General features: G+C 39.1%; 1 protein-coding gene and 1 long non-coding RNA gene across 7 annotated transcripts in view; one reads left to right on the top strand and one right to left on the bottom strand.

Moving 5' to 3' along the window:
- Positions 1-4642: 4642 nt before the first annotated feature.
- LOC112988966 (uncharacterized) lies at positions 4643-15164 on the bottom strand. Its single transcript, XR_003260672.2, has 2 exons — positions 14911-15164; positions 4643-14380 (listed from the first exon to the last, which is right to left on the bottom strand). It is a non-coding gene; the product is annotated as an uncharacterized LOC112988966 (long non-coding RNA).
- A 555-nt stretch (positions 15165-15719) lies between these two features.
- QKI (QKI, KH domain containing RNA binding) overlaps positions 15720-26349 on the top strand; it is a 165726-nt gene continuing 155096 nt past the window's right edge. For 3 of the 6 annotated variants that reach the window (XR_003260680.2, XM_026109836.2, XM_064509222.1), the window contains exon 1: positions 15722-16476. Coding sequence is in view for 5 of the 6 variants with exons in the window: in XM_026109836.2 (XP_025965621.1) it covers positions 16335-16476 (142 nt within the window). In the remaining variant the exon portion in view is untranslated. Of the gene's footprint in view, positions 16477-26349 lie in introns of all 6 variants that reach the window. The other 3 variants (XM_026109839.2, XM_064509223.1, XM_064509221.1) reach the window with 2 other exon arrangements.

Here is a 26349-nt window from a genome sequence, read left to right on the forward strand (position 1 = left end):
ATTAAATCCAGATACCCTCTGTCTCATTACAGTGCCTTTCTAGCCTTTTTCCTCTTTTATATGACATTATTCTTAAAATCACCATGGTAAAATGACAATGGCTACATAAAAAACATTTTTTTTCCTCAGATTGATTAACATTTTGTGAAGTTTATCTCTTGTTTTCAGCTTTCTTTATTTAATACTTAGTGAAAATCAAGAAGATAAATTAAAGAAAGCAAAAGATAACTGATTCAGAAATAAACTTTCGAAGCTTTTAAAAAGCTCCACAATTAGATCATGTAATTAGTACTCAACTTATGAGCACTGACATTTGGTGGAGTTACATTTATGCAAACAAGTTCAGTTCACACAGTTTAGAAACACTAAATGATCTTTAGGAAGGAACAATGCTTGAGGCTTATGTAAGCTTCCTCCATAGATTTGCTTCCTCATATTCAACAGTTCTTAAAAGAAAAATTCTCACAATTTACAATGCAAAACTCTTGACAAACAAACAAATTAGCAATGGTTAATATTAAAAAAAGGTAGAAATAGAATAGTGCTAAATTATTGTATTTCTATAAGGAATATATATTCTTGAAGTAGACACTGCAGGCACCATATTAGTTTGTTTTATATTCCTTTTCAAATAAGTCTGCCTGTTTTGTCTGTGGTTTTTCTCATCTTTCAGCTGATCACCTTGTATTTATAAAGCATGTAGATTCTGCAGGTACAAATAACAAGTGATAAAACAATTCTCAGACAGACTCTGCCCCCTCCATGCCATGGAGAAATACAAACAGGAGTAAACAGGATAAGAAAAATACTCCAAAACTCTCCCAAATTCACTTTCATTCTTCCTAAGTGGCCACTGTTGATACTGGAAGCTGCTTGCCTAGAACAACTGCTAGACTCCTGAAGATTCGTGAAGAAATTTGGAATTGGTTTGTATAAGAGGGAGAAATGATGGTTTGTTTTACTCCAGTAGTATCCTGTTACCTTGATGTTACAACATTTAGCTTTTAGAGGACTTCTGTACCTACAGTAATATATCTTCATGGCTAGAATTTGGCTCAGGCTCCTTCACCATACCATGGAAGGCTAGTTACCTCCGAAGAACGTTTTCAGAAACTGTATTTGCCAGGGGTCCCAACAGAATTTGTAGAGCGTAGATTAGGCCTATGCCTAATCTTGATATTCCGTGGGTGATGCACAAAACCACCCATTTTCTTCATTTAGTATTAGAAGAGCATGTGTCTTTTGGGGAAAATAGTTTTAGGATATCTGGTGCTAGACCACCAAGCAATTTGGCAATTGTAGCTCCAGCACTTTGTAGGCTTTGTCTGTTAGGAGCTCTGTCTACCTACCACTAGAAATTTAGGCATTTGTGAGTACAGAAAGAGACTGAGTGATGCCTGATTTTCACGGTGTACACCTAAATCAGCTTGTTAGGTATTAGGAATACAGTAAGGAGGTACATCAAAACTCCCCCCTCCAAAAATAAAATTAATGGGAAGTGCATTTCTATTGGTTAGGTTCCCTTTCAGTTCAGTGGTACTCATGGAGAAAACTTGCTGTGAGGATCCATTACGATCTGTGAAGTGATTCTGTTACATTAGTGTGGGAACAATTTGACTCCTCCCTTCAGATAGGGCGACAGACCTCCTTTAGAGTGCTGTGATTCAGTTGTAGGAAATCTATTCCTTTTGGGGTGAAAAAAAAACATTTGGAAAAAAAACTATGCCTATTAAGCAGACTCTGGAAATGCCAGGGAAAAAAACAAGGCCGTACCCCACTGCTTTCAGGAGAAATGCGATGACACAGAATAAATGTTAGGGAAAAGGAAGATTGCTCATTTGTACATTAGCCTTAAAAAATGAATGTTGAGAGAACTTGCCTGCAACTTCCTGTGGATTTTTTTCATCCTTTAGGTGTATTGTGATTCTGAATTTGATCAGAGTTCTTAGGCAATGGAAAATAGTCAAAAATGCAAAGTTCACCTAGCAAACAACTTAAGGGAAGCTCTTGCAGTTCTAAGTCTTGATCAGTTTGGTAATCCTGACAGCACTGTGATTTGGATCCTTATAAGCAATCAATTCCATGACATTTTTATTTTTTTTTATTTTTTATTTATGATTTTGCACTGGGACCTGGAGTCTAAATCCACTGTGGGACTTGTGATTTAGGAGAGATGAATGTGCTCCTATCCTTCACAATTTTGATGCAAAACTGAATATGACAGACGATCACTAGGTAGCTTTGGTCTTGCTTTTAAGAACCCACTGAACACATTACTGGTTTACTTGTGCAATTGTATTTGTGCATTGCTCTCTTTTGGAAACAGAGGTTGTTCTAATAGGTTAGAAATCTGTGGATGCAAATGGCTTTCAGAGGAATAAAATAAGTGCTCAGCTCAGGTAACTAGCTTATGTCCTATATTCTATTTAAAGAATGTGAACTAGCTAATGTATAGATTGAAAGTCCTGCTGGTCTAGATGAGACTTTCTGGCTCCTCACAAGTAGTCTCTTTCTACATGAACTTCAGAAACTTAGGAAAAAGGCCTGTCCTTCCTGTCAAGGTGGTGAACTGATATTCAGCTGCTGGATGTATGTGTATGATATCTAGCTCAGGCTATAATGCCTTAAGCTGTCTTTGTAAATTCTTGTATTTTCCTGTTCCATTTCCCTTCGGGGAAAAATGCATATAATTGTTTTCCTCATCCCTAATCTGACACTCTTGTAGGCTATTACCTCTTTGTTTTGAGAATTTATATATATTTATATGTGTGTGTGTGTGTATATATATATATATATATATATAAATATAATTATATATATATTTCCCTGGTAGTTTAAACTTAAGCTTTTTATGTGGCTCTGACATAATTGCTTCCTGACTTAAAGGGGATTTAAGAACTTCAACAACATCTGCACTTGTATCTATAGTCCTGACTGGCAACATAGATTTACAGAAACAAAAAAGCAAGGGGGAAAAGGATGCAAGTCAAAGGATGAAAAAATCAACAAAAGTGATGCAATTTCAGTTCTCAAACACTCTTTATTAGCTTGTATGGAAATCCAGCATCTTGAGACATACCAAGGAAAATGGTACCTTTGGGTACCATACCAACCTTTGGGTATCCCAGGCAGAGTCACTGAAAATAGCAAAGTCAATATTCGGAGCTCACATAAACAATAGCTTTAGAATAAATGAAATGTAGATGGCTTTATTGGATTCAGTTACATATGAAATTGAACGTCTTCAAAACAAAGTACAATAAAAACAAGAACATATTTATTAGGGGTAATGTTTTATGAAATTCAGATAGGCATATTATAAATATGAATAACAGGGCCCAGACAGTGAAATACTATTACATTTTAAGAGCTAAGAGTTTACATTCTGCCATTACTTCAATAAGTCTTTTAAATGATGGCACAAAAGCACATTTTAAAATCTCATGTCCTGATTCATGATTATGAGATAAAACTGCAAAATTACTGTCCCACTTCTGTGAGCAGGGCCTTGTCTGACACACCTATATGTGCATAGGAGAATAAAAAGGGTTGGGGGAGGGTAAAGATGATTAAAGGTTGAAAAGAAGACGCTTTTAGACAATGCAATATTAAAAAAATTAAAAAGCATATTCTTTAATTTGCAGTTTTGAACTACCCATACTTAGAGGAAATTTATATTCTATTACATCTAGCTCTAATCTCAGTATACACTTATGTAGTTAATTTAAAAATAAAAAACAACCTGCCGTTTAGTTTCCAGAAAACCCCTAAGTGTTAAAATATTTAACCATCCCAAATAAATTTATTGAAAAGTCATCAAAATCACAGCAGAAAGTTTCATTTAATCACATGATTTATAACTCAAACTAAATGATGACACCTACCTGCACCTTTTATCATGGAAAAAAAAATTTGGATCATGTTTATTACTGTTGATGTTAAAGAAAACTGTATGACACTGAAGCTTCATCTTTACTTCATTACTGAGAGCACAAATCTAGTTAACACACTTTTTAGGCTTTCATTTTTCAATTAACATGTTTTATTTCAAATTTATTCTGAGTTGAAAAGAATAACATTTGCAGCTGAGGAAAGCAAAGATGAAACTTTGTTCTTTCTTTTGTACTCAGCTGTACGTTATTTTTCTCCTGGCAACAGATTTTAAATCTCTCTGCCTTTTTCTTTTCTTTTTCTCTTTCATGGGAACTGTTTAGTAAGTGCCAACATTAGAGTTGACAACGCTTTGTGTGTTTTTTTCCCTTTGCCTGGTTTCTGTGTGTGTGTGTGCAGGCATGCATTCATTAACGTATTTCCTCAACATTCAACAAGAGTGCATCATAAACCAGAGGAAAAAAGCCTCATAAATATTTAGATCTTCCCATCTACCTTCCAAAACTAAAATGAAAAAGAGTATTTAGTGAGGACTTGGTTTGAGTTAATCTGCATATGAACTGAAATGGGGTACAAAAGGATGAAAAGGTGGTGGAAACTAGCCTACAAACCCCATAGTCTCCAGGGGGTCATTCATCTTGTTCTTGTCAATACAATCTCTGTCTCACTACTTGGCTGTTTTCTGCGCATGACCCAACCGACCAGCTTTGCAAAGACAATGTTGCAAAGGATATGCATGCTTTGTTCCTAGTTTCTTTTTTTTTTTTTCCCTCTCTCTATTGGAAAATTTTTCTCAGAGAGAAGCAAAGTAATTCATGTTTTGGGAAAAGCTGGTTTCCCTAAAGGCTCCTCTATTTGTTGTCCATGCATTGACATCTGAACTTAGAAATTTATGTAAAAGGACAAGTAGGTTGTATGAAAAGCAATTTTAGGTAATTTGATAATTAATGAGAGAAAATACCTAGGAAGATCACAATGTAACTTAAAGTTTATTACAATAAACTGCTATACAGCTATGAAACTGTACAATTTGGACTTGACTATTTAATTTTGTGTATATTTATTTATATACAACCCCCCACTATTTCTAATGTAAGCCAAACTGTCAAAAAGTCAAAAATTATCGCCTTAAAATAGAAATTCAATAAAATTCTGTATTTAATATATTTTCATAACTATACCATAAATGGAATTCTGCAAAAGAATTTAGTATTTGTGTTAAGAACTGAGGGCATATGTAATACATTGAATTATTTAATTTTTATTTCATGAACTGAGACCAAATTAATTTTGAAGGATTACATCACATCAGATACAATGATTTTGGACCTATGACTGCTGTGCTTAGATGTCCTTTTCGGCCAAAGCATACAAGGATCACTAAAAAGACACAAGTAACGATTTCACACATGACATAATTCTTGATCAGAAACAGCCAAATGACAGCAGGTTTTTTTGACTGTTGTGAGAACAAAGTCAGAAGGAAATAACATAAGTAGCTGTCTTTCATCAGACAATCTCCTCATCTATAGTATGAAGATAAAACAGGACAATTAGATCAATACTATATGTCAAATGGTCATTTAAGTCACATAATCTATTTGTAATGTTATCTTACTACATGGCTAATCGACTATTTTGTGCGTGTGATAACAGAGGAGTTCAACTATGTTTTTTCTCAAATGTCTGTAATTCAGTCTCCTCATTAAACTAAGCTCTCTTTGTTTGTTTGTTTTGTTTTTTAGGTAGTTAACAGAGACCTCCCCAAAACTCCATTACTGGAACAAAACAGTGAACATGTCAATGTAATATCTTAGGTACAAGCCTCAGCATACATTGCCATGACTCCTTTACTAATCACTTTAACTGTTGTCAGTCTGCCATAAAGAACTCCACCTACTCTGACAAACTTCTAATGAAGTACCAAGATGCCTCTGTAGCCAGAGGGATAATTGATTTCACTACCAACCTGCAAGACAGGTGTGTACAAACTTCATAATGGGACAAAAGATCAATTACGTCTCTATTAATGAAAATGAGAGAGAGAGAGCTATAAATAGACTACCTGGAAGGAAAACTAAGGTAGAAATTTGTAAGTTTAGGTTGACTTGCAAAGGGCATGAAAATTGGCCGATTGGATAAATCATGACTTCTTGAAAGCAGGCAGAAAATTTCTGGAGATGAGGAAATGCCTTAAGCCCAGCAGTGCCTCCCTTCCTGCCTGTAACAGAGAAGTGGTTTGCAAGCTTCCCAAATGACAGGGGCTTTCCAGACCTTTCAGGGGTGGGTAGAGGGAAGGCTGCCTAATTTGGACTTGTTAATAACTGGTTTCATGTTGCCCTTTTCTAATCAAAACACAATTATAAAAATTCAAGAGAACTTTTTTCTTGCCTTGCCCCAAGTACGGTTACAGATCCTGCTATGACCTGTTGTTTTTTGAGCATATTGCCATACAAGGCTAAATATTAACATGTTAATACATAATAAAACAGCACTGTTATGCAAACTGGATAGTGAAGTATACTATCTGGGAAACCAATTTTTGCAGCTCTCAGCCCCTTAAGCTGACAGGACAACAGTTCTTCAATTGTATCAGGATGCAGAGGTGGGCGCTACAAAACATCTCACTTGTTTTTACAAAACAAAAACTGTAATCAGTATTAGAATTGCAATAATCTTTATTTTTCTAGTTTGACAGATTATGTGAACACCTGAAAGGTAAAGAAAACTGCCCATAAAACTTTCAGATACAGTATTTTTAACAAACATGATGACAAAAGAGATAGTATTAATATTTTGGTAGTCATCTTTTATTTAGGAATGATGTAATAAATTCTGAGATGGAACTACCTACTAGATAAAGTAACCTTAAAACTTATCCATAAGTTATAAGAAAAGTTGAAATATGTGTACATGGAAACGTCTCCTGTTGTAAGTGAACACAAAAATCTAGACTCATGAACTGTACAAAAGTCATTTGAATATACAGGAAGTATATTTCTCCTTGTATTTCAGTTACAAACAGCTCAAACATGAAACACTTCAACCTAAAAAGAACAATAAAAAGTTATGAGAACTGAGAGATGGTCAGCATGGTAAAGTATCATTTCCAAAACCTTCAAATTTAGCTGCAGTGACTTCTATGTCAGACAATACCATGCCTAAATCTAGGCCATTAGTCAATATTGCATACCATCTCTTTTGCCCCTAAACCATTAACGAACTTTTCAGTCCACTCCTCTTCCCTTCCACTCTGCAGTCTCTCCAACACAATGAATTTCTGAATGTAAAATAGTAATACATTCCTGAAAGCCAAAACTAGGGAATGACAGCATTATATTCAATAGCGTGATTTAATTCTTGTCAAAATCCTGAATACAGGCTGATGTTCACACTGAGAGAAAAGCAGCACATGTGTAGACTGTGTTTCTGCAAAGTGAGTTTCAAATGTCTATACAACTTGTAGTGTCATTTCAGATGTCCTAAGGTGTAAGAGACATCTGCACAAAAGTGGCAAATGTGATACAGGAACTTTGAGAGAAGAATGACCTTCTGGAGATTTAGGTGGACACCAAGTGGGATATCATTAGGCAAAAGAATCCCAACCTTTACGGTGTTGTTATAATTCTAACAAAGAGAATTACTGTAATGAAACAGTGAACTCCTTTTAAAATAACAATCAAACACAGTATTATCTAAATAGTACCATATGATCTTGAATTAAGTTTGTGTAGCTCAAAATGAGCCAGCCAGATTAAATAACAACCCAGAAACTTTCACCTTTTGGCTCAGAGTCTGAGATCCCTCATTTTACTGATTGTTATGACTTGTCCTTTGAGCTCCAGTGACAGTCAAACAGGGACCTAGGATGCACTAGTCTATAAATGCCAGCAGCCATGCACAAGCTTTGGAATGCCTCCTGTTTCTATGATGAGATCCTGGATCTATCCCAGTGCTTAAGTAATAATTCCTTGCACTTATATAGTGGCTTTCATCCAAGCATCTTAAAGTACTTTAGTACAAAATGTTTCATAGACTCTGAAGAGCAGAAAATGGTGAAAAGGACTCTAGGGCATATCATAACTACAACGTACGTGGCTAATACATCCCAGGAAAGAACCCCCACACTCAAATGAAAGTTTGTGGTAGGAGGAAAAAATGTGAAGGAATCAGTCATCTGAGAATAAAACAAAATTTAGGCTTCCTGAAGCAAAAAAAAACCATAAAAATATTATGAGACTGGACAATTTCTGCTGTTTCCTTTTAGTGTTAGTGCACAAATGCCCATGAACAAATAAAGCAGAGAGCAGGCTTCTGAACGTACTGTAGCATCAAGCATAATGGTCTTTGTGTGGGAAATCAATGATCAGGGCAGCACTGACTCTGTCCTTTGCTTCGGAGAAAGACTGTTGAGCAAGTCTGTCCCATCTCCAAAAGCTTTTAAGACTTGCACTGCTTGGTCCCTTTCTTTCCTCACAGCTTTAAGTCCTGATACTTCTTTTCTCCTATTCAGCCACCATTAAATATACTATAAATTATATGCATTTAATAGAGGTTTGGAATTTATAATAGATTTTCTGAGTCAAAAAATATTTCTAGATAAATATAAGACTTGAAAAAAACATTCTGGATGTTTCAGATGGACAAATCTTATCTTATTAGAAGGCTTAGCAAATAAAAATGAAGTCTGCTCATTACCAAAATGTTTAAAAATTCAAAGTTTTCTTATAATTCACGTAGAAAATTTTTCTGTGCAGTTAAATATAAGCTCCTTGGGTAAGGACTGCTGCTTTAAGCAACGCATCACCATCAATCCCTCAGTGCAAGTCAAAATTCATACACACTCACATTTCTGAGAGGTTAAAAGGAAAAAGTAAATTAATGCATCAATTACATTTTAGGCTCTATTTCCTTTTAGTAGTAATTCAGATGAATGATTAATTTAAATCTATTTACAAAGTTAAGGCTGAAACCCTTTCATGTGTATTCAACAATAACCAATATAGTATTGCATTTTATACCAACCTGGTGCACCTGAAAAAAAAAGAAAAAGAAAAAGACTTTCCAGTTTCTGTAGTTGTTAATTCTTTGCCTCTGTGGTCACCAAACTAAATCTGCAAATCTCCCCGACATGAACATTGTCTGTTTTTTTATTTTAATCCTATAATGAATATAAAAATACTTTTGATTGCATAATATCTTATAAAGAGATATGCCTTTCAACATTGTATTTTTAGTTATTTATAGCAAGTGAGAAAGCTGCTGATGGTACTACTGTAGTTGAGATTACTACATCACTTAATTAAAATGCAGAATGTTCTCCTGGACAGGTTTAAGATTAGCTAGCTAGTGTAAATCAGACAGATGATGAAAGACAAACAAGTATGTCTGAAATAACTAACAGTTATGATATATTAATTCTTCATTTCCATATATTGTAATATTTCAGTCTTTTAAAATAGAATGTGTGTTAACTGGACTCTAATGACAGACAGTTCACTATTAAATTTAGTAATGGTCAGTTCAGTGCCTCCACAGAGATAGGCAGCACATATGGTAGTACACGCTCACTGCTGCTGCCGTTTCTGCAATCCGTAGCACAGGCTAGCTTACAAAGTGTTTCCCTACATGAGTTCTGCAAAAGGGATGGGCCCAGAGCAATTTGAAAGCCTGCTTCCCTGTGCATGCCAGTAGCTGTTTAGCCACAGTAGCAATTATGTAACTGTACATGGATGTACATGATGGAAAGCAGAATGCCCAGCATACCGACTGAAGATAGGACTGTACATGGGATTGGAAATGTTGGGAACATGTGCATAGTTTATATTTCAAGAGATTATCTGGCTTATTTTAGTGAACTAGGAAGAATATTGATTACTTATTATCCGATAGTATAATACACAAAAATAAAGCAATATTATATTATGAATGTATAAATTACAAGATGTGAAGGCATCTATGAGCTTAGGGATAAGACATACCTTCAAAATGCCTGTGATTTAAACTGTTCAATTTGTTCTGTGAATAACTTTGTTGTTCTCCTCTGGCTCCTAAATTTAATTGCTGTTATGAAAGAGATGATAGAGTAGGTAAATTTTGTGTTTACAATATAATATCCCAATTCAGTTTTCTCTGCATAATTGCTGGTAATTTTTCCTTTTCCATCCTTTCCGAGATTGCTTTTCTTTCCCTCTTTCTCACTATATTCTGCCTTTCTCAGTAGCTTAAGGAAAAACAGGCATATATTAGACTTAATTTTTGCCTCCTACTACAGAGTGTGAAATTAAAATCAAACCAACCTAAACTTTGGTTTTGGTGCACAGATATTCCTCAGGAGCCTAGCAGAACTACCACCCTCCCTAGATACAGAGTTTTTTCCCCCACTACAATGCTATCTTTTATACAGGAAACGCCAGAGTTTCCTGTATAAAGGAACAGCATTTACAGATGTTACATATTTATGGAAATAACATACCTGAAGAGAGATTACTAGGTGATTACTCCATGGCAATCATGAACACTGTTTTAAGACCTTCTACTATGTATTTTATTTACATATATAACCATGTATAACCACAACTATCTGGCACTTAGGTAAGGTGATGCCTAACAGAGGCTTCACTCACTACTAAGAGTTAAACAAAATGTTTAATATTTTATGAAACAGATCTCCATCCTATCTGCACAAACCATAGTAACCCAAGGTACCTTCCTTTCACAAGGTACCTTCCTGAGAAAATGAGCAGGCACAAAATTTACGTAAAGGGTAGAGAATAGTTTCTTTGATTTAGCATTTTCTTTTCTCCTCAACCTAATAACTTGATAGACAGAGTAGAATACAGGTCTTTCTACTCTTGCACAAGTAGGCTAATCATGACAATCTGTCTTCTTCTGGCACCTTTTCTCCAACCTGTGGAATGGCTCAGTTCCAACAGGAGAGATTTTGAGGGCTATTACCCTTTTCTTCCCAGCTGTTGTACAGGTTAGCGCGCCTTAGGTATACAAGATACAGATCTGAATCCTTCCAGACTAAAGTATGCTTAAATCCCAGATCTTCCACATCTTCAGTGACCACTTTGCTGGTGAGCAGAACTTAGGCCATTATCTTTTCCAGGATTAAATGCAGCAGTGGAACTTAGGTCTATCTGTTGCGATCGGGCTATGTTAATGGATCAAGCTTATCTTCGGATTTAAACATCTTTTCAACTCTGCTGTGTAAAGGTAAACTGGAATTAAGTGCTCATTTCTATAGCCAGGATACACCTGGCATGCAGAGTAGACAGGTAAGCTTTAACATTAATATTTAATGAACTTGAGGACTACAACAGAGGCTTTTTGGTGGTTTTTTGTTTTGTTTTGTTTTTTAAACTCTTCCCCTTTTTTGGCTATGAGTACAAGGCCCTTCGCTTATTTGAACAATGCACTACAATGGCTTTTGTTTGAGAAGTTATCTGACAGCTTAACAACATAGGCAAAGGAAAGAGGTTTTCAAATGACAGTTTTAAGAGGCAGTCAGACACATCACAATCTCGATACAGTTGATGCTCTTGAGCTTTTTAGTCTGGCTCTAGATCTTACTCCGTTCATGTGTTAATCACCTTCCAGACATCAATGAAGACTGGATGTCCATCTGGTAGTGGCCATATCTGACTGCTGCACCCCAGGTGCAGTGTCTTATATAGCATGAATGGGTTGATACCGAATGACAAACGGACCTAAAGTGGCCTTTTTCCTTAAGTGACTGTAATGGGTAATTGAAGAATTGTTCCTTTTCCTAAAGAAGGGTAGTACTGTTACCTTATTGTTATAGACATTATTTGCAGAAAGCTGATGATGTCCAGCTGTAATTGCCTATGACTTGGTCTAGTGCCCCCGTTAGCATTTAGAAGAGATTATAGAAGAACAGGCTCGTAGGCTGGAAGACCCAACCAACAGAAACAGTGGAAGCAATAGCCAACACTAACTGAAAGAGTATGCTTCCCAGTAGTTATCAGCCTTCAGCTCTCCTATTTCCCATGCTGCTATCAGATATGAATGTTACAGCAGTAATTGAGTTTGCTTTTTATGATCAGTGCAAGGCCTTTACTGTAATACGCAGAGGCGGCTGCTGGCATTATCATAGTTTTCCTTATTTTGAGATTAGATTAACGCAATAAAACTTCCACACCTTAAAAGAGAAACTGCTGGAGAATACTGCAACTTGCTTGATACAAGAAGGGCTATGCAGATGAAAGCACAGGAGTTAAATACCTGGATTTCTGCTTGTGTTCACACTCAATTTAAGGTTTTGGGTTGTTATCTACAGAACCATAAACAGGACTGATTAGAAAAACAAAAAAAGCCCACATATTTTTCCTCTTATGGGAAAGCACAAAATCCAGTACAGTGCAACGGTATTTCTAGCTCCTCTGCAGATCAGGCTGCAGGCACACCAGTCTTCGTGGGAGCCTTCTCATAACCCTTTAACCAGAACTACTTCAACTTCCATCTTCCATGCACTCTTAAAATCCCCCTTCTGGGGCATGGAAGTACAGGAATGAAAAGGCAGAGAGGAACATGAGAAAGTATGCTTAAACAGTCTTTTAGATAACACTTTCTGTTTTTATTGTATACATGATAAAGTAAGATGTCACACAGACTTGCTTATTTAAAACTGACGGTGAGTTATCTGCAACACTTGTCACAACAGTTAGCTTCTCTGAAGGTATTTTTCCAACGACTTAAATTCAGTCTTAAAATATTTGTGGAAAAATGAAGGATGAGAATTTTTCCTAAGTCAGTTATGCCTAATTACACTGGCAGTTTCAGCACATAAATTTGACTCAATTTTTGCACTGTTTAGACTGAAAAAACAAGCCAGATTAACAGAGTAAGCTAGGGCTTGAATTTTACAATGCAGTAGCTTTTCCTCAGTAACTGGTGGCATGCACCATCTTATTCCCCACTAAATAAATGTAAAATAGCTTAGGGATGAGCTGTTTTGCTTCTATTGGTATGTAAGGCAATTGGCAGTTACTGTACAATCACTTGTGCTAGCATTTCTTACCTTAAATTATGTGCTTGTTTTGTCTGCTCAAATTCATACACTGGAAGCACTTTATGTGCAGGGAGCAATAACGAAGTGGTATGGGAACAGCTGCACCAAGTCTGCTGGAAAAGTCTCCCTTTGCTATTTTTACCATGAGAATCGGCAGTCCAAAAGGACTATTCTAATATTATTTAAGTTCATCTCATTTTAAGATGAAAGACTGCTGGCTAAGTGATATCTTTAATCAAACTGAAGGATTTAATAACAAGTTTTCTTATGGTTACAAAGAGCTTTCACTCACTGGGTTAAAAACAAGCAAATAAACGGCTACAAACGAACATATCTTCTTTCACATTGATCTACAATAAACATACAAGGATGACAATTTTGTTAGGTAGATATGGTATGTTTTAGCTAGGCACATTTTTAAAGCAAGAGGGAAAAAAAGCAACAGTATCCTTGTTACTAAATAGAAAGGGTATTGTTTCATCATCCATAGCCATACTGCAGTGTGTTTTGGGCACACTGTTGATGGACTAAGAATCCGAATTGAAGGAAAAAAACAGCTCATAACATTGTTACTGTTTCCTTGGTAATAAAACTAGTAAGTGCTTTTAATGAGATTATATGCGTTGTATGTTTTAAATGACAGAACCAATAAATATGACTTATATAAGCAAATAAATTTTTCTTAATATAAGCCAAAAAAATTCTGTTGTTCACACAAAGAGTTTTAAATGTTTACAAGAGAAAAATCCAACATGCAATAGAAAGACGACAATAATCCAAGGTAGATTTACTAACACGAGAAATACACTTTCTCTAAATTTTTGTCAGTGCATATCTTTTAGAAAAAGTAGAATAACAGTGCTTGACAATACCCAATAAAACTGCACACCTGTCAAGAAGATAATGTGGTCATGCTCCTTTTTAGTTTTGGAAGCAGTACTCATCATGATGAACTTAGTTTTTCAAGTTTTTTCAAATACTGTACAGTATATATGACATAACATTTGCATTTTGTATTAACTTCAAGCAATATCTAGATTTATATACTCCTGCAACAAGCAGTATGTAGACATATATACTCCTACAACAGAGACCACTGCACGGCAAGGCACATGAATAATGACTACGTGATTTCAGCGAACTAAATGAAGTGCAAAACAAAGAGATTTTATCTAGTCTTATAACATAAGCTCTACCAAACTACTTAAAATTTCATCGAGGTCTTCTGATGATATCCTAAATAATAAAAACCAAACAAGAAAATGAAGTAGCAGCGTGGGGAAGACGACGACCAGGAACACATACAAACGACCGTGTCATGCTACTTTGCCTCTGCGGCTGAAGCGGAGCACGTTAATTTTGATGCTGGCAGCCACATACCGCTTCTCCCATCACGTCTCCCATCCAAACCCGTCAAACAAGCCTCGAGTGATTCGCAAATGCGGTGGTGCCCTGTAAGCAAGACGGGCGTCTAACTGCCTGCCGGCACGGCTTGGGCGCGTAGGGCGGCCCGCGCTGCCGAGGGCCGAGCCGGCCGCGGCCTCTGCGGGCACTGCTCGCGGTGCGCTGAGGTGGGCGGACGGTGCCCCTGGCGCACGATACAGCGCGGCATCAGCCAGGCGCGGGAGTCACCGCTTCTCCGGGGTTGGTCAGGGTACGGGAGGTGTCCGGAAAGCTGAAGGTTGGACCGACACCACCTGCCTTCCTCCTTCGCTCCACGCCATCGCAGCCAGCCCCCTCCCCAACGGTCCATTCCGCGCCGTTCCGACCCCGAACGGGGCCGTTAAACCGCTCCCGACGCGCGCGGGCAGCGGCACGCACCACCTGTCCGACCGCGGTGGGGGGCTGGGGGAGGGAAGGAACAGCGCACACTACCCCCCCCCCTTTTTCTCCTCTGCCTTCCCCCGGGGGCTGGTTGCAGCGTCGCCCCCCAAGACCTGCTGCCAGGCAGCTCCCTCCAAACCAGCCTCAGCCCCCCGTACCTCAACCCCGCGCCGCTTTCTCCTCCTGCCCCCACGGCCGCTTTAAGGATTAGAAATTGCTCCTCGCGCCGCACCGTCACGCGCACCGCCCACAAAGCGCGGGCGCATGCGCATGCGCGGCGCCGTCAGCCGCCCCTCCCCCCCTCCTCGGCTGCCGTTCCTTTCCCCTCTGCCGCGTGAGACTGTGGCTGCGCGCAACGGCAGCCGCGTTGTAGGCGAAGGACGCACGCGCGCCGCGGCGCGGCTCGCCCCCGCCCCCTGGGCGCGCACGTGACCTAGCCCCGCCTCCCCGCTCCCCCTGACGCGGAGTCGGTGAAGTAGCAGGACTTTGTTTAGAAGAGTTTCTGTGCGCGCGCCTGCTTCCACGGGGCGAGACGGGCGGGCGGCGCGCGAGCGCCGCACGCGACGCTCCGCGCCCGCGCGCTTGCGCCACCAATCCACGCGCTCAGGCTGGGAGGGGGCGGGGCTGGGGGAAAAACCCCCTTCGGGCCCTCGGCTCCCCGCCCCTCTCCCGCCCCCCCGCCGAGCTGCGGCCGCCGCCGCCTCCCCAGGGCCTCGGAGCGGAAAGGGAGCGACGGTTGGCTCCGCCAAGCGGCGCTGCCGCCGGCCGCCAACTAACGGCCGCCCCGCCCCTACGGCCGCCCCTCGGCGTGCGCCCACCCCCGCGGGCCCTGCCCCCTCCCCTCCTCCTGCCGCCGCTGCTGCTGCTGCTGCCAGCGCAGCCTGAACTGAAGCGAACTCCGGAGCGAACTGAGGAGAAGTGAGGAGGCGGCGGCGGGGCTGAGACTCACCAGCCACAGGCGGCGGCGGCGGCGGCAGTGGGAGGGCGGGCGGGCGGGGAGGCGGAGAGGACACACCAGGCGCAGCGCGGCGGCAACAACAGCGGCGGCGGCGGCAACAGCGGAGAGACACCGGCGGCGGCTCCTCGGAAGCGGCAGCCTCGCCAGCAGCGCCCGCCCGCCCGCTCCCCTCCCACCCTCCCTCCCCCGCCGCGGAGACAGGGGGCAGCGCCGAGGAGAGGAGCCGGGCGCAGCGTGTGTGTGCGCGGGAGGAGGAGGAGGAGGAGGGGGACACATCGAGGACTGCACCGGCCGAGGGCGCACGGAGCAGGGAAGCGGCCCCGGCGGCACCGAGAGGAGGCGGCGGCGGGTCCTTGTGCCCGGGGAGGAGGGCGCAGCCCGCGAGGGGGTTTCTATCGAGTTTCCTCTTTTTTCGGTCCCTCGGACTCGGCGGCGGGCTCGCGTTTGTCTCCGGATTTGAATCCTCCTCCTTCTCCTCCTTCCTCGGGGAAGCTCCCCTCCCCGCCCCCTCCCCTCCCCCACCACCTCCCTGCCCGCCCGGATCCAGCCGGGCGCCCCGTGCCGCGGTCGCGTTGCTCGGCGGAGCTGGTGCGGGCGCTCGCCGTCTCTGCGCGGGTTTGGAATATGGTGGGGGAAATGGAAACCAAGGAGAAGCCGAAGCCGAGCCCCGATTACCTGATGCAGCTCATGAACGACAAGAAGCTGATGAGCAGCCTCCCCAACTTCTGTGGGATCTTCAACCACCTCGAGAGGCTGCTGGACGAAGGTAAAAGCACTTCCCTGCCCCCTCCGCCGCGCCCCGCCGCCTGCCTCGCCTCGTCTCCCCCCGGCGCGGGGCCTCCGCGCTGCCCCCTCGCCCCTGCCCCGGCGGCGCCGCCGTGGCCGTGGGGAGTTTGGGGCCTGTTTCCCTCTCCCGCCCTCTTTTTCTGACTGGTGCTCATCGCTCGCTCTCGGCCCTCGCCTGAGCCCTTAAAACAAAGGGGAAGTGCGGGATCTCCCCGCCCTGATTCCTCCCTTGTGGTATTGGGGGACTTGGCGAGAGAGTGGGAGGAGAAGAGGGAGCCCGGAGCGTGCAGGTCCCCGCTTTAGGGGCTTTTTTTGTTTGTTTGTTTAGTTTTGTTTTTCTTTCCGCGCTGTCTCCTAAAACCAGGGAAAGAGTCACTACCACATTGAGGGGAGGGAGCGAGCAGAGCCGCGGAGAGGAGCTCAGGAATGTGCTTTGGGGGGAGGCAGGGGAGGAGGCAGAGCGGCGTCCGCGGCTCCCGCTCGCGGCGGAAGGTGCCTGGAGGCGAGGGGGTCCTGCGGTGCGGGCTGCGAGCCGGCCCGCGCCGAGGGCCTGTGGAAGGGGGGTGCGAGGGTGTTTGGTTTCGAGATTTGGCTCTTCTGGAAGCTGCTTGAACTTGAATGACTAAGACCGAGGGGGCTGAGCTCTTTCTTTGGCTTCGGCACTACCCCACCCCAGACTGGCCACAAACTAATTACAATTTTCCTGTATTGTAAGAGAAGCGAGCAGATTCTTCTCTCGGCTAGTCTTACCTTTTAAAGAAGCTAACTCGAAAGACTCCTACGTATGACTTGGGGGGGGGGGGGGGGGGGAAGAAATTACGAAATTGCCTCCTCTGCTGCTGCCAAACGTCCAGTACTGCCACTAACCGTCGCGCCGTGTCCAGCCCCGCACCCAATTCCTGCTTCAAAGTGATGTGGGCCGGCGCCCCCCCCCCCCTTTTTTTTAATGCTGCCTTGAAGGGTGCGTCTTTACAAATACATGGCTACGTTTTGAAAATACGTTAAAAGCTGGGAACTTCACACGTCCCATACGTCTTTCCCTACAGTAGCAGACTACCATGTTGAAAATAAGGCGACCCATTTTTTCTTAGCATGTTGGATTAGCTTTGTTTGGGTTCACAGATTTGCCTGCCTTTCTTAAAAAAAAAAAAATTCCTTCCCTACCATCTAAACCTAAGCTTTCTGGAGAGTTAGACCAGTTTAACTGTTTTTGGTAGCTTTATAAAATTTGTAAAACCAGAAGTTAGTTATACAGCTTCAACTTCTTGAGAATCTTGGCATGAAATACTGAATTTTGAGGTTGTGAATTAGAATTTTTGCTTGTAGCTGTATTCCTCCTGGTTAAAACAACTTTGGGAAGTTGTTGACCTCAGAAGATGAAAGAGCTGATTATATTTGGTAGAACAACTCCCCGCCCTCTCCCAAGACTGTAGAAATGAGATAGTGACTGTAGTACAACAAAAAATAGCATATCGATAAAACTCTGCTTTCTGAAATAAATGATAGAAGAGTGCAAAAAACGGTGGAGAATATTAAAAGATGGAGTATGGGGAAACTATATGTGAGAGATTCTATTTTTATTTTGAAGAATTTTGATAAATTTATAGTGAATTTATAGTTTTACTTTTCACATCGTGTTTGTTCCACTGTTTAGAACATATGTTCTCTGTCACCATAGAAAACAACCTCTTCAGAATAATTAGCAAGGTTTTATTATAAACATCAAGAAGAAACTTGACCGAGAAGACTTTTTAGCACAAATGGGCTTTTCATACGTTTTAGGTTTTCTTAAATTCCTGAATCTCTTCAAGTTTATATATTTAGCCAGGGAAGGCCCAAAACTTATTTTGTCAGAGAACAAAAGGAAAAGAAATGTCCCTGGTAAGGAAAGGACACTGGGGGAAAAGAAAAGGAATGTCCGAGATCCTTGCTTCTTTTGAGATTGTTTAAATTCTAGAAGTTCTGGAAATCTCTGTTTTGTGAAGTATTAGAATCCCAAAATGAGGGAGATGGAGACTCTCGCTGAAAAAGTTCTTTTAAGAATTAGTTGTGTGGAAGCTATTCTTCACCCCTTCTTATTAAAAAAAAAAAAAAAAAAAAGTCTGTCTGTATTTCTAAGTAGCCTTAGAAAGAATTCTGCTATCCCTTTAAGCTTTTTTGCTTTTCTTGTTTACGTTGGCAATTGGTTGGAAGTATTGTGGAGGCAGAAAACTTTTTGGAATGTTGAAAAAAATGTTTCATGCAAATCTAGTAAATTGCTTCAAGACTTCAAAATTTGAACACTAAGGGGCGCCAGTTATTTTTTTCTGACACCGTGAAACTGGCTTTGAACTCCATTACTAATTCGAATAGTGAAATTAACAAATCTAATAGAAGATAGTGAAGTGTGACAAAATATTTGTGGATTTGTTCCAGTATATCTACTTGCATGCACTTACATATATTGTATGTTTGTATGCAGCATTACATAGGTGAATAGTTATAGTGATGTATAGCTGAGAAGTTAGAGCAACTGTTGACACAAATCACAAGAGTGTGAGAGGATGTTCTTTAAAACATCTGTCCTGATTATCAAAGGGGTACTATATTAAGTATCTTTAACTATATGCTACGTTGACATTCTTTGGTAGTGTATTATAGATTGCTAGAAATATCTTCAAGATTTAGAACATTTACTTAAAAGAACTACATTTAATATTTTCGGCAGTTGTTTTATAGTGCCTTTGAAAATACAAAATATTATGAGCAGCAGGGTGTGTGTATTTATGTATATAAAAAGTTACAATGTTCCCCCAGATTTGGTTCACTTCTTCCAGTAGATAATACTATGTTTTGAGTAGGGGTTTTTTATTTGCTACAAAACAGTTTTCCTGAAGATTGATTATGGTTGAGAAGAATAATATTCCTAGACAACTATCAGCCTTTGTCTTTTATTTTCTACTGGTCTAACTGAAGAAGTAGTCACAACTGTAAGATTTCAAACAAACAGAACATGAGATTGGTTTCTCTACCGCAATGCTACGTTTTTTTTAATGCACACCAGTATTTAAAACCAAAAATCTAATAGGCTAATGTTTTTATTACTTCTTGCAATTGTATGCAACAAGAAATATGAAATGGATCTGTCAATTTAGATAAACAATATATGTAATCTGTTTAGGCTTTAGAATGTATATCTCATTATTTGGGCTGTTACTGTCCTGTCTGTGTTATCTAAAACACTTTCTCCCTTCTGAACTTTTTCCTAATGTTTGATCTTTGAAAATCATAGTGCTTAATTTAGTAGATACTCTCTGCCTTTCGGCATTTGGTTTTGAAGATCAACTTGAATACGAGAGTTATATGGAGGAAACTTTTTTTTTAAGAGCTACTTTATAATAAAATATGAAAGTTATGGTTTTGTTTAGATTATAGATACCTTTACATATGTGTGCTTTTAACTTCTTAGGTATAAATAAGGCTTTTGTGGATTAACAAGGATGTTTAAAGTGCACATCATAATAACTAGGAAGCTGGATTGTTTTTATCAGGCTAGTGCAAACCTGTGGGAAGAGAGGGCTCTTCCTGAACGTGAAATAGGCTGTATTTCCTGTAATTGTTTGCTCCATCAAATGTGACCTGAATTTTTTGTATTTCAGCTTCTCAGATACTAACTTTCATGATTCTAACCTAGATTGTTTTTTGACAACCTGTGTATTTTGCTGGTCCCCATTGTGCAAAAATGAATAAATTGTACCTTTTATTCTTGCACTGCATTTTTTTTAAGAAGTCAGACATTTCAAACTTTAATTGCATTCCAGCCTTTTAAATTAACGCATTATTTTGTCTAGTTTAATCCTTTTGGCAGGTTGTAAACAAATATTCCTAAATTATTCAAGGAGATCTGAATAGTGTTTTTTCTGGAAAAATAACAAACAGCAGCCCATCCCCAAGCAAGGAACATTAAAAAAAATTAGGCTGTAAAGAATACAGAAACTTAATCAACAAATACAGTAATAACACTAGCTTGAGATTGCTCACTATGTGGTGTGTTACCAACAGACATCAAAAATATTTGTTGTCATATTTTTAACTGTGTATTTTAGAGGTGTTTTGTCCTTTTAAACCTATAGCTAACCAAAATGTTGTACTCGGTTGGAATGTACACAGATGGAATCTGTGGTCCAGTCTTTTTCTTCTTTAGAATAGGTATTTACGTAAACTTTATCAGGAATTCATTCTTTCTCTGTAAACTAACCCAAACTTCAGCCTTTGTGTCAACTAAGCTTGTCTTGAAAGCAACGTACAAGTTCTTGTATGCATTATGTATGCATACCTTTACATGTAAATTGAGCCATGAATCTGGCTTTTTAAGATAAGTCCAATTTAATGGCACATAGGCTGCTTCCTTTTGAACAGCAGTTATGATAAAAATAACTGTTAAAATATCGAGCAAGGGGTTAAGGAACATTAAACTTTCTGAGCTCAGTGCCCGAAAACTGCAGTTTTCATGTTAGTCTCATTGACTTCAACTAAACTCTCTGCAGAAGTAAGGACTGAAGAACTGTGTTCCAGTGTTGTAAATAACTTCCCTCTCAGAAGTAGTCTAGCTACTTTTGTACATGACCTTATTGTTTGTGATTATGTAAAGTTAGCCTGTATTTAGCTACGGTTTTGCTGACTTGTCACATTTGATGAAGGGGCATTGGGCACGCTAGCATGTCTTTTTTGTTGTTGTTTTTTCCAATTATATCAGATGATCCAATAAAAAACAGTATTTCGTTACAAACCGTGCCTCTTAGTGCAAAGTTAAGAGGAGACAAACACTGTTAAGATAAAAGCATTGCGATCTGTTTTTGCCCAGAGACTCTCGGGCTAATTTTTAAATTTTGAATAGTAATGTTAAAATTGTACAGTAAAAAGTAGGCAGCAAAAGCATTGTGTTTTTTTGTGCTGTTTATCAATAGTGCTCTTTTGAATTTTGTTCTTTGATCATCTTTAAGTCTTAGAAGAGCATTCTGAGGCATTTTCTGATTCACAATTGTGTAGTTACAACAGTGTTATAGAGCTTCTTGCACTTCTGTTTTCAATAACTTCGTGAAGTTGTTCTGTGTTGGTTTTGTTTTTAAATTTCATGTCCTCTATTATAACATTTCCCCCCCCCCCCAAAAAAAAAGGCTGCATTGCGAGTCATAGGAAAAAAGACCTTCATTCTTTTGCTTGGGGAAGAATATTTAAAACTTTCTGTTCATTTTTCTTCTCTTCCAGCAGCAGTTCATGTTTTTTAAGGAGTTATTTTTGGGGCAGTATCTATTGCAGCACTTACAGGGTTGCAGTTACCTGGCATATAGCTTTAAAATATGGGTGTTCTTTTGCCTGAAAAGAATCCAAAGTTAATAAAGCAATTATTTTAAGCTCATGTTTTGAAAGCAGTTCATTCAGTGTTGCTTACCAGTAATTGATTATTAAAATCTCTGTAATCAGAGTTGTTTTATAATAAACAAAAAAAGATAAGAGTAAGCTTACTATATTTAGTTCTGTATAAGAGCTGCTGACTCACTTGTTTTTAAAACAGGAGAAACCTGTTTGAATTCTTTGTCATTTTTTTTCAGTATTACTTGTTCCTTAAAGTTTGAATTCTGAGTTGCATTTTGTTCATCTGAAATTGTACACAAATGTTTTCCTAGTGACTAGTGTAATAAGTCTCTTGCCCTGGTTAGAAAGAAATAACCAAGAGCACATTAGATTAAGGAGTTGTAGATGGTGTTTTCATTGCTCATGAAGGAAAAAATTGAAGGTGTTGGTTAATATTAATAGTAAAGTGGGAAAAAAAGACCTTGAGAAACACTTAAGAGATTTTGAGAGCACTCTTAGAATGTCTTTATTATGAAAATGGGGCTTACATGTGTCGATAGGTAAAGGATCAAGTCAGAAAAAAAGTTCCTGGTGTTCCGTGAACATTGCGTGTGTGAAGAAGATGCTGGATATGAAATGGTTCCTTTTGTAGTTGGCTGACGTTTTTGACCAGCTTATCTGTACCAGTTCTTAAGTTAACTTTCTTTTTCTGAATACATGAAACAATGACAAATCAGAAATGGGATACTTTATTTTAAATGCTTTAAATAACGTAGAATTCAATTAAAAAAAAGGAACATTATGAATTGTCTTGAATTACTTTCTGTAATCTTAAGTACTCTCCTTATTGGAGAATGCATTATGATACAAAAATGCTATTAATTAGATGTGTTATTACATGCTGATCTGGTATATACTCCATGGCTGACAGGAGAAACCTGTGTTAGGCTAATTACCAGACCATCTTGACAGCTCAGGCTGATTGAAGTACAGCAGGAGTCTGCCATGGAAACTGATGGGTTATGTGCTGCTACTTATATGGGATGTCAGGGGGGAAGGGGAGATGTCTTGCCAAGAAGGCTGTGAAGTAATGAAATGCCCTCACTCCCTGACCCTTATCTTTATTGAGACATTATTCACAGCTTCTCATTCAGGCAGTGTGAATTTTTCTGTATTGATTTTAATCAAAATGCATATTACAAAATTTTTCTGTTGACTTTGACATTTTATTGAAATTTTAATTATCCAGTGCTAAGAAAACTGGTAGAAACAGTAAAACTGCCTGTGCTTTTAATATTAAGATGCTTAATGCAGTTGGTTAGGTCAGTGCAGGTACCACATAAGATATGTCTGCAGTTTTGTAGGAGAAGGGTTTAGGTCTGCTAAGCACATTGAAGCTATTCTTTTAAGCTTGAAACAGATGATAGGTGTAATTTTTATAATCCGCATTAGATCCCTTTGCTGTGATGATGCAAAGAGACGGATGGCTGGAAGTTAAGTAACGCTCTATTTCTGCTCTTGATTAGAGAAAATATCCAATGTTACCTTGTCTAGAGCAGTTAGGTAAATTTGAGATTTGGAATTTTTCAGTTGTTTTTATTGGAAACATTTAATGGAAGTAGAGTTAGCTTTTTGTAATAGTGAAGCTTACATTTTGAGACAACATATACTTGAATGGGCAGAGCAACACGACAGCTTTAAATAAAAATAATACCCAGCTTCATTAGCAGAGCTGCTTTATTTCTGTTGTTTCCATCAGAAACTTGTCTGTGCTCATTGCTTGGGAATCTAACAACAAAGTGGTACAAGTTAAAGCATTTTGACTTCCCTGTAGGTAGTTACGTTACTAGAACTTCTGTTGTTTGGATCTAGAACTGAGTTTCAGGTTTTCTTGATACTCTGCAGTGCTTTAGCAGCTGTTATTGTTCAGAATTGTGATGGTAAAAAGCTAACAGTTCTTTGTTATTTTATTGTGCAGGCTTAAAAGTACTAAGTAAATACCACTTGTTTCAAGATTGATATTTATATATATAATATATATATACACACAAACACATATATAAAAAATACTCAGGCACACGCGCACACACACATTTTGGAGTGCCAGAATGACAAATTTTACTTCCAGTTCACTGGGAGAAATCATTCTGGTCAAGGAAAATGACAGTAGGTATGTATTAATCGGTTTGGTCTGTTGCATTTTCAGTGGTTCATAGATGACTGCATAGCCCATTGGAAGTCAATTTTTGATGCATTTTTAAAAATATTTTTGACTGTTTTGCTGCTGCACCTGAATACATTTATTTTATTCAATATCGTAATAGGTTAGGGTAGATTTTTCTGTGTTTCCAGAATAATGATATACAATGTATCAGATCATTCCTACGGTAACTTCATTGTAATATTACAGAAAGTGCATCAGCTTAAAGTGTCTTGAGGATACCAGTTTTTAAAGGAGATAATCCATGAAACAATTTGTATAATGAATGACAGACATAAGAGCGTATTAGTAGCAGGGCAGTTAATGCTTTTAATGGCATATAACTGTATAAATGTTAACACTTCTTTAAATCTTGATTTGGAAAGGGAGGGGGGAAACAGCGTGACAAGCATTTAAAATCTGATTGCTTCTTGGGGGAAGTTATATTGAGGTGGTTCTGAGGTGTAACATATCCAAATGTCTGCTGCTATAAGAGTAGAGGCAATAGAAGATAATACAGTATTTTACCCTTATCTAGTGAGTCTGTTTCTAGCTTAAAAGCTCAGCCAACATTCTGGACTGGTCAGTTTTTGGTTTTGTTTTTTTTGGTTTTGTTTTTTTTGAGTTTGTTTTTGTGTGTTGCTGGGTTACTTTTCAGCCAGATCAGTTTTGTGATCAAGCTCTCCGTATGTGATCTCAGAATAGTTCTGCTGGCACAATGGCTGGGGTGGCTCAATGGTGAAGATAAATAGTAGGGCTTGGGGAGGGAAATAACTTGTTTAAACATTTACTTTAGTCTGAAACTTCTAATTGATGTAAACTGATTGCGCATCTGGTCCATTCAAAATTTTAAGGAGCTGACTATTTTCAGACTAGCTGATGCTTGCTGGAAGCCAGACTTAGCTGAATTTTTAAAATCTTTCAGCTATTGAAATAGTTTTTAATTGTCTAATTCAGATTAAAGAAGCATTTTGGAAATCTCTGTAACCTGTACTTAGTGGAAATGTTACTTTGCTCATCATTGTATATTTTCTTCATTAATGTCTGGGAGCCAGAATATGCCTAAAACCTAAAGAAGTAAGGAACAGATCTCCAGCACAGGTGTTAAAAATAGGCTTAATATTTTTGTTCATAATTTAAATGGCAACTCAACCAGAACAATTAACTGGTGTTGCTTAATGCTTCTATTTGTTTACCAGATTTCAAAGTGGTAGGAAATCTGTTAGTATTCTCAAAATTGCAGTTTAATCTAATAAACCTGTAAATAATTATATCAAAAGTTAATGCACAATTCTTAATTTTTAGATGCAGAATAAACCAAATCTATTGCTGTTTGCTGTGGAACACTTCCAATTTATTTGTCAGGAAAGGGAAGGAGGAGAACACAAGGAAAAGTTGTATGGCCCTGTGCTGTTTGCTTTTGAGTCTTGTTAGTCTTTTATATGTACTACCTCGAGTTAATTTCAGTTTGTCTCTGTGAATGAGTATGAGCAGTACCGGTAAACCACAGAAACTAATGCGGTAATTCTTTCAACAAGTTGCCACTCCTTCCCCCTGCCCCTCCAAAATCTCCCAAACTAACTTTTCCTAAATACTACATGTATAGTCCATTGACGAGTATTCACTACAGTTTGTGTGTAGAAGTTTAAGGTTACAATGCTATAATAGGCCCAGCTGTCCTATGTAAAGTATGAGATTTGTGCTCTGAAAATTCTGTCTGTGCAGTGAGAAAACAGTACGTGTTAAATGATGGTAGAACCAAGTTGTTAGTGTTTTTATTTCATCACTTAAATATCGTATCATGTAAAGATACATATAATCAGAGGCAGAGGGTCATATCAGTCAGTATAATGGAATTACTGTTTCTTTAAGTTACCTTTATGCTTTTTTGGAAATCTGGTACCATCTCTGAATCAATCTGAAGCTAAGAAGACTTCTCGTATGGATTTGTTTTTTCCTACTTTTTATGTAGCTCTGCCTTTTTTTTTTTTTTTTTTCCTCTCGTTCAAGCCTATTATTACCAGTTAAATGAAATCTGGGTACAGATAATATAATAGGGATTAGGAATGAATTTTAACCCAGATTCCATCAGGAGGATTGTATGTATAGTAAAACATCTTAGGACTAAGAATGATATTTTAATATCTCTTCTTTCAGGTATATAATTAACAACTATTATTATAACAACTTTTAGAGAGAAGTACGGTTAGCTGTTGTAATAGTGTGTTCATAGAGATTTGTTGATTCTCCTTTTTTTGAAATTTGTTGCAGTATTTTCGTGTTCATTCTCTGTGGATAAGTTTTCTTTCTGTGACAAGC

This window comes from Dromaius novaehollandiae, chromosome 3, assembly GCF_036370855.1.
Source record: "Dromaius novaehollandiae isolate bDroNov1 chromosome 3, bDroNov1.hap1, whole genome shotgun sequence".
Lineage (NCBI taxonomy): Eukaryota > Metazoa > Chordata > Aves > Casuariiformes > Dromaiidae > Dromaius > Dromaius novaehollandiae.